Here is a 14,484-nt window from a genome sequence, read left to right on the forward strand (position 1 = left end):
CCCCGTGTAAGGGGCCTGGAAATGGCTGCCCCTCCCAGACCACACCCTGACCTACTCTGCAATCTTGGTGCTCATCTCCTGCCCAGAAGATCACTCCCCTCACCCCACCCTGGCCTTCCCACCTGCTTCCCCTCTGCAGCCTGCAGCTGCCTCAGTGCCTGGCAGGCTGGGTTGAGTCACTTCCAGCATGTGTTCTCATCAGGTCAGTTTGGCAAATCTCTCAGGCTTCCCAGCCCCTGGCCTTGGAGCCTGTGGGCCCCCTTCCCCAGGGCCCCTGACTCCTCCAGAAGGGGCAGAGCAGACACCTAGAGGAATATACAGGTCTTTTGGAAGAGACGTTAAAGATCACGTGGCAGATTTCTCCTTTCCCTAACTCGTGGAACACAGTCTCTGCTCTAGGCCCAGAGAGTCTCTCTCTTTCCAGAAACAACCCCTGCCTAGTACTGTTTCCTGGAACCACCTAAGGACAAGATCTTGCTATTCTGCACTCTTTGGAGCAAGAACTTCACCCTGACCCCAGACCCTTCTAGGCTAGTCAGATGAAGAGGATTAGATAAGCACCTCCACCCACAGTCTCCAAGGAGAAAGGGGAAGGGGTGTGGCTTAGGCCACCCTGGAGTTGTTAGCTCAGCTCCAAACCCTCCCAGCTCCCTTGTTCTGACTGCCAGAGGGACTGAGGGCCCCAGTCCTGCCCCACTGCTCTAGAGGCCAGCCACAGTTCAGTAGGAGGTCAGGGAGGAGGAATGCTGACCTCCTCTTGGGTAAGGTCCCCAGATACAGCTGGTTCTCACGGAAGACATGGAGGGGAGACTATAATCCTTACAGAGCTGATACCCTCTTCTCTTCTCTTCCTGTGATGCCCCCAGCCCCAGCAGAACCCCCTGGGTGCTACAGCTCTGCCCCAAGGACTAGGAGAAAAGGCCCCACTACTCCCCAGGACAGAAAACCAGGTCTAGCAGGAAGGGAAAGAATGCATGAGGACCCAGAGCAGTCCTGTGGGTTTCAGGAACCCTGTCTGGGTGCAGCCCCCTCCTGCCTGCCTCTAAGGCCCCAGGCTGTTGCCATCTACCCCATGCGCACTGAGCTCTGGAGACAGGAGCTGGGCAATCTAGGAATGGAAGATCTACCCACCTCCCTACCCAGCCCAGGCCTGGAGGAGTTGATAGGAAGGGTGGGCTGACCTCTGTGTCATTCAGCGGGTGTGCGGGTTCTGAGGCTGTAACTCCATCCTGCCCCCAGGCTCTGGATTAAGAGGTTGAATCTAGATGCCTGGTGAGGGGAGTGTCTGTCTCTTGGCCCAAGCTGGAAAGGGTGCTCAAGGACTCCAAACAAGGTGAGAAAGGCCCACCTTTCCAGGGGAAAGGGTTTTGGGGAGTGAAATGGCAGAGAGGGTCTTTACCCACCCATTCATCTCCCCAGACTGTGTTCCATGCTCTTACCCCCTAACCCCAGAGGAATTCAAGACCAGTGAAAGAAGGCCTGTCTCTGCAGTCACTTCTGTATGACTGAAGAGTCATCAGCTGCATAATCCTGTTCCTTGGCACCCTCTCCACTCCCAACAACAGTCACTTGGGTCTTTCTCCATCCCAGCTTCTTCTAAGTGGCCGAGTCCAACCCTCCCCCTCTGCCAGGGCCCCAGGCTTTCTGCTCCCCTACTCCAGGCAGCCAGAAAGGAGTACAAGACCCAGCACTTCTGCAAATATGTTTAATGCATTTAGATTACACAGAGGAAGAGGGGACAAAAGGGAAACGACATCTAAGTGAGTCACCCAAAAATTCTTACGAAAGTTCCAGCTGGCTACAGCCCCCAGGAACCGAGTCGCCATTGACATTAGAAACTAATACAAAATTTTACAAAAGTCGCTCATTGCAGCATTCAGGTACTTGTCCAAAAGGAGGGCTCTCTCTACAGGGCTCCTGACTTATAACAGGGACCCAGGTACCTTGAAGCCAGAGACACAAGAAAACCAGATAAAAAAATATAGTCAAGGGATTTCTTTACTGGTCTGCCCCATAGGGGCACTCACCTTTAGATTTTTTCACTGCTCTCAGCTCAATCTCAAAACCCAGTCCCATGACCCTGTGTTTTATTTTCTAAAATACTCTAGCCCTTTTAGACTCTCCCCAAGACTTCCCAGTCTCTGCCCTGGAGCCTGGCCTTTGGAAGAGGAGGAGAAAGGCAGGAAGAGGCACCAGCTCCCTGACCAGACCTGAGACCTAGCATGAGCCTGTCCACCCCCTCCAAATGGCAGTTGGGTCTGCATTCCTCCCTCTTGCAGCCCACACTGGACCTGAGGAGCCATAGGAGTCTGCCTTATGTAGCAGGCAAACAGCATGGGAGAGGCCCTTCCCCACAGAAGCTCCAGCACGAGGGATCTGGCAGGAGGGGGTCACACCAGGCGAGCCTCAAGGAAGCCTGTGGAAGAGGCAGATTAGGGAGGGAAGCTTCTCATCTCCCCACTTACTATGAGGTCAGGGCTCCCAAAGGGCTGTAGGGAGGGAAAAGTGGGGGTACATTTAGTGAACACCGCCATGTGCCAGGTGATGTTCTGGGCATAGTACACGATCAGCCTTGCTTGATCCCCAGTGAGAGTCCCCTTTTGCCAGCCATAAGTTCAATGGAAAGCGCCTCCAAGAAAAAACGCTGGGAAGGTGCCATTGTTCTAGGGAAAGGAGGTCTGGTCAGATACAGCGGGTGCCCTGCCATTGCGCCAGAGCCAATGCACTGTAGCAGAAGGAGGTGGAGGCCTGGCCCTAGCCGGAACTTGGTGGTTCCTGCCATGGGTGGGGCAGGAAGGGGCCACAGGCTTCATGGGCTCATCATCTCAGAGCTCACCTGCTTCTCTCCTGCCCCCCAAACTGATAACTGATAAAGCTTAGGCCAGAAAATATCCCCCTCCCTGCCACCAAACCAGGCAGGCAGAAACAGGGCCCCAGAAAGACACAATTGGTAGAGAGGCAGGTCAGGGTGGCAAGGAAAGGAAGCAAGCTGATGGCACCTATCTAGCCATGAAACATTGGAAGACAAGAGTTTTAAAGGCAGGGATGCTGTGGTAGGCAAAGGCCAGGAAACATCTTTTTAAAGGGTTTCAGAGAAGGCACAGCTGCTGCTAACATCAGGTCCAGAGGGTTCCGCCTTGGCTGGTGGGGTCCTGGAGTTTGTCTCTCCCAATACTCCAGGCTGATGCACCTTGAAGCTCTGAGTTTGATGGGGTTAACTGGGTAGCCCTGAGGGTTTGTGCAGAGAAGGTGCCAGGCCCTAGCGGTCCCTCGGAAGTCCAACTCCTGTTCCCTAGAGAGCCCAGTAACTTCCTGGCCTCTGGAGGCAGCTCTTTGACTGGATCTCTCATCAGAGGGGTCCTGCACCCATGGACCTCATGTGGCACTTCTGATGGTGCTCGTGTGTGTGGCGGTGTAGACAGAAGCAGAGCATGGTCCTCTGTGGATTCTGACAGACAAAACGATTTTGCTTTGGACAGGCCTAAAGAGTATGATCTTGAAACAGCAGTCCCTAGAGTCAAGGGTAAAGGGACACGAAAGGGGCTTGTTGATTCTTGCGTAGAAGTGAGAGGTAACCCAAGAGGAACCCCAAAACCATGGGCCAAAGAGAGGTTGGCTTCTGGGAGGAAGACCATGAAAACTAAAGATTGGAGCAAGGGACCAAGGGCCATGGGAGACCCAGATACAGGAAAGGAGACAGGACAACGAGATAAAAAATGGATGGATACAGGGAGGCTAGGAAGGTGGTAGAGTGCGGTGTTTGCAAAATCAAAGTGAAAGACATGTTGAGAGGTTAATTTTTCAGCGTCCTGTAGCCTGGAGGCTGGGAGGCACAGGGGATGAGGAAATGGGACAGGAGTGGTCAAAGTGCTGGAGACCCAAGTCCTGAGTGGCAGGTGGGGATGGTCTGTGAGGTGCTGGGCCTCACCCTCTCCCAGGCAGGCCTGATTGGGTGGAAGTCTGAAATATGAGGCTAGGGCTGCCAAGACTCCAAGACTTTGATGGTCCTTAAACTTGGTGGGGCCAGTCCACTTGAGAACCAGTAGCACCCCTTCCTGGCCCCAGCTAAAGTGAACTCAAGGTTGCATGGGGGAGTGTCTCAGCTCTGCCCCTGGCCCCAGCTCCACCAGGCCCAACTGGGAAGACAGGCTTCTCTGTGAAGCCGGCTCCTCCTGGCCCTGGGCTGGCAGGAGAATACCAGCACAGCCCCAGGGCCCTGTATGACAGAATGAGAAAGTTCATCTAGGAATAAAGTTGTGCTTAAAAAAAAAAAACATTATATACACAGCTCTGGACATCTCTGAAGAACAATAAAATACTATTGGTTTCTACAAAATAAAATAAGGAGGAAGAAAACCAAACACGATCAGAGGGATTGTTCCGTGGCGAGGGGAGCTTGACTACTAAAACCAAAGGCTTCCCGGAGCAGAGCTGGGCAGTGCACCCACGCGGCCACTCCACCTCCCTCCTGCTGGGCTGTGTGGCAGTGGGTAGGTGAGAATGAGGCCTGTCTCCATTCAGAGGCACATCAAAGGTCCAGAGTCACTTCTCAAACCAGAACTTGTGGCAGCAGCAGGATAGGAAGGCTTGCATTTATTTGCCCACTCAGTACCCAGTGGGATCAGGGGTTGGTCACATGATCTTGGCACTGCAGGTGAGGTGGGGGCCTGCTGCTTGTGCACAGCATCCCACTTGGCTGCACAGTCATCCTCACACTTGTCCTTTTATTAGTGGGACTAAGTCTTATGCAGTTGCTACTTCGGAAGTCACCGAGGAGCAGCTGGGCTCTCCCTTGGCCCCTGCAGGGCCCAGCTCAGGCTAGTGCAGTGGACTGTCGAACACCATGTCAGGTAGGATGGAGACTTTCAGCTTTTTTTCCGGCCAGCTGTACTCTTTGGGAAGTTTGAACTGTGGAGGAAGCAAGCACAAAGCCAGAGTGTACATGGTTAGCAGAACCCACTGCCTTCTTCCCAGATTGCCTAGAGAGCAGCCAGGACCGTCACCCAGGCCTGTCTTGGGGTGTTAGGAGCAAGACAGGGCACTGGTTGCCTGGCTTCAATATCGAATGCTAGACCCAGGTGGGTGGCTGGGGTCAAGATGCTGGAGTTCAGTCACCCCTTCTTCCCCCTCGCCTGGCCAGGCCAATAATTAACTGGGGCTGGCGGGAGGCATGTTTTCTAACTCTTTCTTGACTGTGCTGACCTCCCCCCCAGCCCACTTCCTTGGTTCTGCCTCTGGCCACAAGCATGTAAGGAATCTGCTCCCTGAAGCCCTGGGGCAGGGGGATGGGGGGCAGGGGAGGGTGCAGATGCTACAGGGAAGTGGCTTGAGGTCTGGAACTCTGCAGTCCTGTCCCTGCCATGGCTTCTCTTTCAGAGGCTGGAGTGGAAGGACTCTCTGGAGGGTCCAAGAGAAGAAGGCCTCTGGGGGAGCAGAGGAGCAAACCCTCTATCCTGTTCCCCCTTGTTCATTCTCATCTGCTTCCCAGGGTTACCAGCCTGACAGTGGTCTCAGTGGTGGCCAACCCTGGCAATCACTGATTTGCTTATAGCTTTGTTTCTAGAGCTCTGGTGAAGGTCGGAGGAAGAGGCTGACGTATCTCATTCCTTCTGTATTGTATGACCCTGCATGTGGTCAGGCACACAGCTGGTGCTCAATAGATGCTCGCTGACTTAAAAACAGGGTCTGCCTTTAATGACTCCCACTGTCCCAGGGCTAGGTGAGAAGCCAGGCCAGGCTCCACAGGAAGGAAGAGCAGGTCCTCAGCCTGCCTAGAACTGGGGTTGGACGTGAACAGGCCTGACACTTCCTGGCTGGCTCCCTTTCCCTCCCTCTGATGGGGGACTGTCCAAGCCAGGACTAAAGTGGAGAGTGGGGCAGGGTGTGGGGACAGCCTCTGGACAGGAAAGAAAAAAAAGTCATTTTTAGTGACCTACTTTCCTAAGCTTCTCCTGGCTTCTGTCCCTCTTGCCTGGACTACCCCCCTCCCACCTCCTCAACACCCAAGCTCAAAGCAGCAGTCTGGCGCAGTGCCATCTCAGTGCTACATGGCCTCTCCGGAAGCTCTTCTGGGCAGCTGGCTTTGGTCTGACTGAATGGGAGCTGGGCCTCAGGGACCAGTGACTTGTGGGGGTTGACTGGCTGGCACAGACTGGGTGCTTGGTGACTTCTGAATGTATAAACGAGTTAATTTATCAAGCTGTATCCCAGAGGATAGAGAAGACACTATCCTATTAGGGGTGACTTCAAGCTCTGAGAAGTTCCTGGCCACCTGGAGACCTGGACAGGACAGTCCCACCTGTGTACTCTCCTCCACCCCGTGGACGACGGAGGCCACAGTATACTGGCTGACGAGGCCCTGGGAGTCCTGGCAGCTGGGAGCTCCAGCCCTGGCTGAAAACTAGCTCCTGCCTGGCCTCTCTCTGGCTTGAAAGCCTGGCCCCTGGGAGGTGAAGGAGCTCTCCCTCAAACACACTTCCCGGCAGAAAAGGCAAGGGAAGGGCCTGTCTTTGCCACAGGCAGGGGAGGGCCCAGAAGAGCTCTCCAGAGGCTGGAGGCCAGGCCAGCTTGCTAATGTTCCACTAACCTATGGAGCATCAAGGCCAGGAAGGCTCAGATCCCGCTGGAGTGCTGCTTAGTAGGAGGCCGAGGGAGGGGAAGGGACTTTCCAGGATGAGGTAAATCCCCACAAATGAGGATGCTGGGAACAGGAAAGAAAAGCAAAGGGGATTATGGGCTCCACTCCTGTACCTCAGAGGAGTAGCCAAGGCAAGCCCCCACCTGGCCTGCCAGCTCCTCAGGCTCTGGGCTAGGGTTGGAAGAAGCGAAACAAGAAGAATGAGCTTATGGCTGCAGAAGGGAGGGAGAAGAGTGGCTCCTGGGTGGCCTGGGCAAGAGCAGGAGTCCCTTGCTGCCCACCAGAACTCCCCAGTGGAATGTTCTCTGGCAGCAGGCATGGGCTTTCTGTTCAGAAACTGCCAGGGAACTGCAGGGGCTGGGGAGAACTCATACTAGCCTGAAGGCCCTGGCTGCCTCTTCAATGAGGTTCTCAGGAGCCGGCAATTCAGTTTGCTGGGTGTCCTTACTAGGGCTGGGGTATTGGAAAGACAGAGAAATAAAGCTGTTTAACATCTCCAGAGTCTCCTTTCCAGCCTATCCCCATACCCGAGAGAAAAGAAGGGAAGGAGAAGGGGAGGAGGAAGGAGGGAGAGAAAGAGAGGGGGGGGGGAGGGACAGAGAGAGAGACAGAGAGGCACACACACATTTTCTCTTTCCTGGAGACTAGAACCTGCTGTCAGAGAGAATCAAACAGGCTTACTTCCTCTGGAGAAGTCAAATCTTCTAAGTCCTCCAACATTTTCTCTACAAACTCTTCAGTCAACAGAATCTGGGAAACAAAACAGAAACAAAACAGGCTTTTATTTTATATTTTCAATATATGATCTTTTTGCCAATTGCCAAACTATGGACCTTTCTTCTGGTCATGGAGGAAATATGAGCCCATGGTGATCTGTTCTAAGGACAGAGAGAGGTGCTTGAGGCCTATCTTGTCACCTGCCCCCACCACCTGTGTGCAATCTGAGGGACTAGGGTAGAGAAGGAAGAACATCAGAGGACAATGGGGAAGCAAGGTGGGGACATGTGGAGGGATAGCAGTGCTGACCCCAGAACGGATATGGAAATGGGTGGGAAAATACCCTTTTTGGCATTTTGGGCCTCCTGCATGTTGCGGTGCAGTAGAAGAGAAACAAAAGTCAAGGGACAGAGAAGAGCGACTGCCAACATCCTTCTTGCCCAACCACGTCACGTGCTCCCTGCCCCCCAACCAATAGGACAAAAAGAATGTTTGTTTTTGGAATACCAGCCTTGTATGGAATCTGGAAATGCCCCAGAAGGTACATCCAAGAATGTGAGTTGGGGAATTTGGAAATTGTACCAATCTCTCTCATTTTACAAATGAGAAAGGGACTCTCGACTCCCATTTCCACCTGCAGAATTCTCTCAGTCTAGAAGCTCCTAAACCTCTGTCCTTCTGGCCCCATTCAGCCACTGAGTTCTTCGAAACTTCCTTTGAGAAACCTCTTCTACAGGTCACCTCCCAGCTATCCCACTTTGCTGCTCTAGTCTGACGCCTTGTCATTTTGTATGTTGATGTCCAGGGCAGTCTGGCCCCACTATTTGGCTGGCACAACCACCATCCTTACCCCCAAAGTAGTTTTGACAGCCCATGGGAATGTCCAAGGCACTCGGGCCTTCCTCAGCCTGATGGGTCCCTTTCCCAGCCAGCTTCTCTCCTCATGCAGTCTCTGTAGAGCCAGACCAAGCTCACCTCAGGGCTGCACCACACCGGCCCAGGCTGAGGCTGTCTTTTCCCAAGTTGAGCCCTTCCCTGGCCCCTCTCCTCCCTGTGCTGGTATATGGGGCCTCCTGGCCTCTGAACCAGATCCTTCTACATCCCAGGCTGTGGCCCTACCTACCTCTGCCTTGCCTCCTCCAGCAGACTTTGAATGCCCTGGGCAGGACACAGAGAAAGAAAGACAATGGGTGAAAATGAAGGTGAGGAGCTTCTCTGAGGGAAACCCCCTCAGAGGATGGGGATTGGAGATCAAGAACTCGAGAAAATACTCATCAGGTTTCCCCTGGGAGTTGTTCATTCTGATAAAAACATAAGTTTCAACATTTAGAACATAGTCAGCTTGTGAGATGAAGTGAAATGGCAGAGGAACCTCACAGGATGGAGGGCTCCAAAGGAAGGAAATTGATGGGGTGGAGGTGGGAGCAAGAAATAAAACCACCCCAGGCGACCGGACCAGCTACTACACCAGGCACCTTGCTAACTGCTCGTAATCTTCTCTTCTCAGTCTCTTTACAGATGAGGAAACTGAGGCACAGATAGGTTACATAATTTGCCCAACATCACATAGCTGTGAGCAGCTGAGATAAGACCACATCCCAGTCATGTCTGGACTCCAAAGTTAGTGCCTGAAGTACTGCTTCCAAGCCCCACACATTTACTCATTCTTCCACTCATCTGCCCAGCAAGCAATTCGATTCCACAGCATTCCCTGGAGGCCTCTGTTAGGCCCAGCCCTGGGTAGAGCCCCAGAGACAACAGGCATGAAGGTAGCCCACAGCTGAACATGCCCCCTTTCTTGGTTGACAAGGAATCAAAGAACATCTCCTTCCCGGGCTGCAAGCCCCCAGTCAGGAACAAAACAGCTCTGACCACTGGCCCACATCTCCTCACCAAAGTTTCTGTTTGAGGAGTTCAGGTCCCAAGTGAGGACAGACAAGGTTCAGACAAAGTCATCCAAGGAAATGCCTGCCCACGGTGCCCCTCCCATCCGGTTCGTCCTCCAAGTTCCCCACAGTGGGGCTGGCTGACTCCCCTCACAGACTATGGTGACTTGTCCCCAGTCACACTCTGATCCTCCCACAGTCTGAGCCCTTGTGCCTCCTCCTCTTATCCCAGGGGTTTTCCCCCACAAAAGTCCAGAGTTCCTCTACCAGTTATCACCAGTCTGCTTGAGTAGTACAAAAGTCACATTCATATTTCTGTCATTTCCGGGGCTTGTTGCCATCTCTGCAAATGCTAACACAAACACAAGCATACCTAAACCCAATTATATTGCAATGGCTCCAGTCCGGGCTGATTTCTAACCCACAAATAATTTGGAGGGAGAGACTTTCTGCCAGAGCGGTAAATAGGTCTGGGACTATAACTAGTGCTGGGGTGAGATGAGTGGAGAGCTTGCAGGGACTATGGCCACCCAGTGAGACTCCAAAGAGCTGTTTTTAAACAATCGGAAAGGTAACCCCACCAATGCTGAGTTCAGTCCTAAACCAGTTCCTCTGACAAAGGTATAGATAGAACTGGTGGTAGAGAGAGGGTGGGTTATGGAGGCTTTTAGTGGAACAGCTACCAAGGGTATAGTGTACCATCTGTGTGAGGACTCATTTTGTACTCAGCTCAGGGAGGGGATGGCAGGACCAAAAAAAAAGGACAAACCCTAGTTGCTAGTCAATTTTGACTTTTGGTGATTTGCTGGTTCCTAAAAAAAACACATTATTTTAAAGGACCCAAACAGGGGAAAATTATACATGAAATCTGCATGGTATTAAGGGTGACATTCCCTGTAAAAAACCACGACAGACTGTCATAGCTCCAGGCACCTAATTTAATTTCCTTTGGGAGTTAAACCTTAGACACTTAGGTTCAACAAACAGGCCCTGTTTTGTATATTTCAGACCTGGAGCTGAGAATGTTAACAGATCTTATCAACAGGACACTGGAGATAGACAGCTATGATGGAGCAGCTCCTGGACGTTCTCACGAGCAACAGACTCGCTGTTGTGATATAACTGTGGGAAAATCCTGTGCAATTCTGGGGCTTGGGGTTCTTGAAGCTCATTGAGTCCCCACAGAGCTGCCTGGCTCTGCCACCAATAACAAAAGGAATGTTTATGACAATGACAGTAGTAATGATAACACTACCAATAGCAGGGGCAGTGTTTCCTCCATGTGCCAGGCACTGGGCTCGTTGCCTGACCTGTATCATTTCACTTAATCCTTATGACGGTCCTGTAAGAGAGGAAACATCATCTCCATTTTGTAGATAAGTAGGTGTCAAGAGGAGACAAGTCTCCTGGACTTTAGAACAGTGATCTGACATCACGGTAGTAGAGGATGCTCTTTTTCTGTTTGGGGAAGGTATGTCAATTCTAGAAGCCTTGTGTATTCTGTGCTGACTACTCTCTCTACTCTGATGGGGAGATTAAGATGACTCTGGCTTTGACCAATAGCCTAGAAAACCAGCAATCCCAACACCAACCAGCCACATATCTCCTGACCACTTGCTCAGCTCAATGGGGCTGGAACCCTGAGGGTCATAGACTTATAGCCACTGGAAAACCAGGTTGGCCAATTGGAAAGGAAGGCAAACCATGCCCAAAGTTGGCTTCTAAATGGGGACAGCAGGGCAAATTTTCAGGTCAGCTCGGTGAGTGCATGCATAAGGCAACAGGTACTTTAGCCCAGAAAATAGCAGTAGAAATAATAATAGCATTCAATGATGTCTGTCCAAGAGCTGGTCATAAAATGCTTATGTTTGTGTAAAAACAGCCCTCAGAGGGAGGAAACTCTCTAGTGAGAGGGGAAAGCCCCTCAGCCAAACTCTCCTGGGAAGCTTTTGAAAATATGGAGATGCAGGCCCCATCTAGACCTTCTGAATCAGAATGTGGGGGCGAGGTCAAGGCATCTTCATTTTTAAAAGGTACCGCAGGAGATCATGGTGGGCAGAGTGCTAGGAAATACTCCAACTCACAGGGGAAGAGGGTATGGGCACAGGCTTAACCAATAGGGGTGTTGGTGGCTGCAGCTCTACCACCATCTAATTGGCTGAGCTGGGAGGGCAGCTGTGGCTCCTCAACTCTCACCCTTACCCCACCTTTGGCTAGGGAGGGGGCTTGGAATCTAGTCTAGCAGTGTATGCCAAGGTGCTCACACCAGGCGCCTTAGAACAGCCTGGCTGGTTGGTGATGACGGAGGATTGTCAACAACTGCCCAATTCCCCAGCCTCCAGCAAGTTCCATAAGGAACTCAAAAAGTGATCTTTCGTCAGTGCCTGTCCTGGGCAGGCCCAGCTCTGCTGCAGGCAGAAGCCCGGATGCTGCAGATTTGATTCAAATGTCTGTGGTCAGTGATATTTCTGAGTCTGCATACAGTGCTGACAATGCCCACTCCTTCCCCTTGGAATGACAATCCACACTTTGTCTGGGGCTTTGTTTGTCCTTCATGTTGACACGTTGTTCTTGCTTCCCAACAAGTTTGGCTTTCTTTTTTCCTCCCTTTCCTTCTCTGAGGGAAGGAAATGTGTTGTTTACAGGGTAGGGCTTGCCAAGGAGCTGCTCTGGCACCCACTATGGCAGTGGAGGAGGCAGGGATGAGGAAGCAGTCCAGTCTGCATCCTCCTCACCCCAACGGGCCCGACACAAATCAGAAAATAGCCTGGAGACCCTCCAGGCTTGAGGGCAGGTGTGTGTGTGGCAGGTAGAGCTGCAGTGGTGGCACAGCAAGGCCTCACTCATTTCCTGTTCTTGGTGGGTGGTGAGAAGTCGGTTTTGGTGGCCAGGAGCAGGCTCAGACTTCTCTTGCTCTGGCTGTTGCTGGTGAGGGCACAGCCAGCCATCCCAGTCCTCTTCTGAGAGGGAGGGTGTTGTACTTCTCAAGGCACAGCGCTGAGTTTTAAACCCTAGTGAGTGTACCCCTGGACAATGAGGTCCCCAGGGTATACCTCTGGACAATGTGGTCCCCATGACAGCCTAGGCAAAGTCCTCCAGGGAGAACATGTTGTGGCCGGGTTCACCAGTGGAAGGAAAAAACAGCAGAGACATTGAAGAGGAGCTGCCCAGGGCCAGGGCCAGGGCTTGCCAAGTGTCTTCCACATAATGTCCAAGTAGGCAGATGGGGACAGGAGAGGGCAGGGGCTTGTCCAAAGGACACTGGTGAGTCAGTCACTGGGCTAGGAGAAGAGCCCAGCAGTGAGTCTCCAAACCTGGCCTGAAGCAGCAGAGCCCACTTGGAACAGCTGCTGGGCATCTTCTCCCAAGCCTGGGCCTCCCATCAGGGCTGGTAGCGAATGACTGAGAATGGGGCGCCAGCTGGGTGAGCTGTCAGACACCACACAGCTGAGAAAGCATTGCAGGGCTTTAAAAAAATATTCTCATATTTGGTGATGTGACCCCCATGTGACCTCTGAGGCCAACTTCAACCCCTTCAGTTCAATCCTGGCTGAAGACAGATGAACGACTCAGCTCTGGGCCAGGCTTCTGCTCAGAGGACTAACAGCCTGGTGATGACAGACTCAAGGGAGAGAGGCTTGTTAAAGCCACTGGGATGAGGAATGCTAGGGGAAGGTGTACAGGAGAGAATGCTGGCAGCCCTCCCCCAGCTGAAGACCCTTTTGCAAAGCTCTGGAGTTTGCTGATATGCTTTCCCATCTCAGTGAGGAAGAAAACAGCAGATGGTAAGGCAGATGGAGTCAAGGTGTCGACCTCTGGAACCTAAGAGCCTCTGGAGTTGGAGCAGGATTCCTGCCTCTCCAGCTCCTCCAGGAAGCAGGGAGTGTCCACTGTGCTCACCCGGAGGTTGCAGATGGCCCTGTCTTCCTGTGTGCTGGGGCCTTGACTTTCCTGATGCTGGAGAAACAGGGGAGGGGAGAATCATGGAGGGCAGGTGCAGGCCCAGGAGCAGGTGGGTGTAGAGGCCTGGCTGGGGCCACTTACGAACTCCAGACAGGGCTCAGAGTCCCTCAGCTTCTGCCTTTTTCTCTCAGCCTCCCCTTTGTCACTCTCCCCCAATGTAGGGTGTCTTTGCCATGCCTTTTCCCCAAGAGATAACAGGCCTGGGCTGGTAGCCAGAACAAGGTGCCAAGGCTGGGAATGAGGGCTTCCAAGGCTGTTGAAGTCTGATGCAAGAAAGTCATCCTGGCCCCTCCCGATTCAGCTGGGACCAACAGGGAGGTTCAAGCAGCAGACAAAGAAAACAGAAGTCTGAGTCTCTTTAAGTCCTGGGTCTGCTGCATTTGCTCGTTTCTGGCTCCTCTGCCCCAACAGGCCTAGGCACACAGGGCCCAAGGATGTACGCTCGATCCTAGGAGCATGAGCAAGAGAGTGAGGCGGTGAGGGCAGGCCTCTGTGTTAGGGTCTCCCCTCAGAGGGGAATGGGGCCCTTCTTGGCCCAGTGTAGTGGGCCCTCACTGGTGATGAGCCTAACCCCAGGCCTCTAGGAGGTCCTGCAGACTTCCAGGGAGACAGCCAGCTCCAGAGGGAGACCTAGAGGCACACGAGTAATTAAAGGCCCAGGGTCCCACAAGCTACAGAGCTGCCTGTGACCAAAGCGGCAAGACCCTAAAGGGAACGCAGGCTGGCGGTCAGATGCAGAAAACGCTGACTGCTTTGAGGGTGGGGAGGAAGGCGGCTGTGGGTGATGGCTCCACAGCTGAGGACCCGCTGGGGGCAGGGTGAAGGGTTTCCCAGGACTTCTTGGAAAGGGCCTGAGAAACCCCTTGGTGAGTGAGGGTATGTGCTTGGGGAGTGGGGCCCCAGCCAGCCTTCCTGGGAGCTCCCCTGTGAGCTGGCCCCTGTGGTGGACCACACTAATGAGCCCATAACACAGGCCTTTGATTAAGCAGCTCCCAGCACAGCAACTTTATTGAAACATGCCGAGGCCAGCGGCTGGTTCCCACCGCTCCCGGTTCCCCAGGCAACAGTGCATGGGAGGGGACCACGTGCATGAGAGTCAGCAGTGCCTGAGTGCTCAAGCTCACTGAGGGGCTGCTGGGGAGGCGAAGAGGAGTAGAGCTGGAGTGGAATGCCAGCAGTCAGGAGTAAAGGGCTTGGGAATTGGGGTTGGGTCCAGAACTTTGGGGGGACTGAGGGGCGACGTGACATCTGCTGAGTCCTCTGGGTCCAAGATCCTCAGGC

The 14,484-nt window shown here is 53.1% G+C and overlaps 1 protein-coding gene across 6 annotated transcripts in view; it reads right to left on the reverse strand.

Moving 5' to 3' along the window:
* Positions 1–1,691: 1,691 nt before the first annotated feature.
* The window catches only part of SUFU (SUFU negative regulator of hedgehog signaling), a 93,424-nt gene continuing 80,631 nt past the window's right edge, over positions 1,692–14,484 (reverse strand). For 2 of the 6 annotated variants that reach the window (XM_006920904.3, XM_006920903.3), the window contains exons 11-12: positions 7,319–7,387; positions 1,692–4,908 (exon numbers count right to left, since the gene is read on the reverse strand). In XM_006920904.3, the coding sequence (XP_006920966.1) occupies positions 4,819–4,908; positions 7,319–7,387 (159 nt within the window). In that variant the 3' untranslated portion in view covers positions 1,692–4,818. Of the gene's footprint in view, positions 4,909–7,262; positions 7,388–8,204; positions 13,652–14,484 lie in introns of those variants that run through there. The other 4 variants (XR_003042839.1, XM_015596362.2, XR_001517730.2 and 1 more) reach the window with 4 other exon arrangements.

This window comes from Pteropus alecto, unplaced genomic scaffold (assembly GCF_000325575.1).
Source record: "Pteropus alecto unplaced genomic scaffold, ASM32557v1 scaffold177, whole genome shotgun sequence".
Taxonomy (NCBI): domain Eukaryota; kingdom Metazoa; phylum Chordata; class Mammalia; order Chiroptera; family Pteropodidae; genus Pteropus; species Pteropus alecto.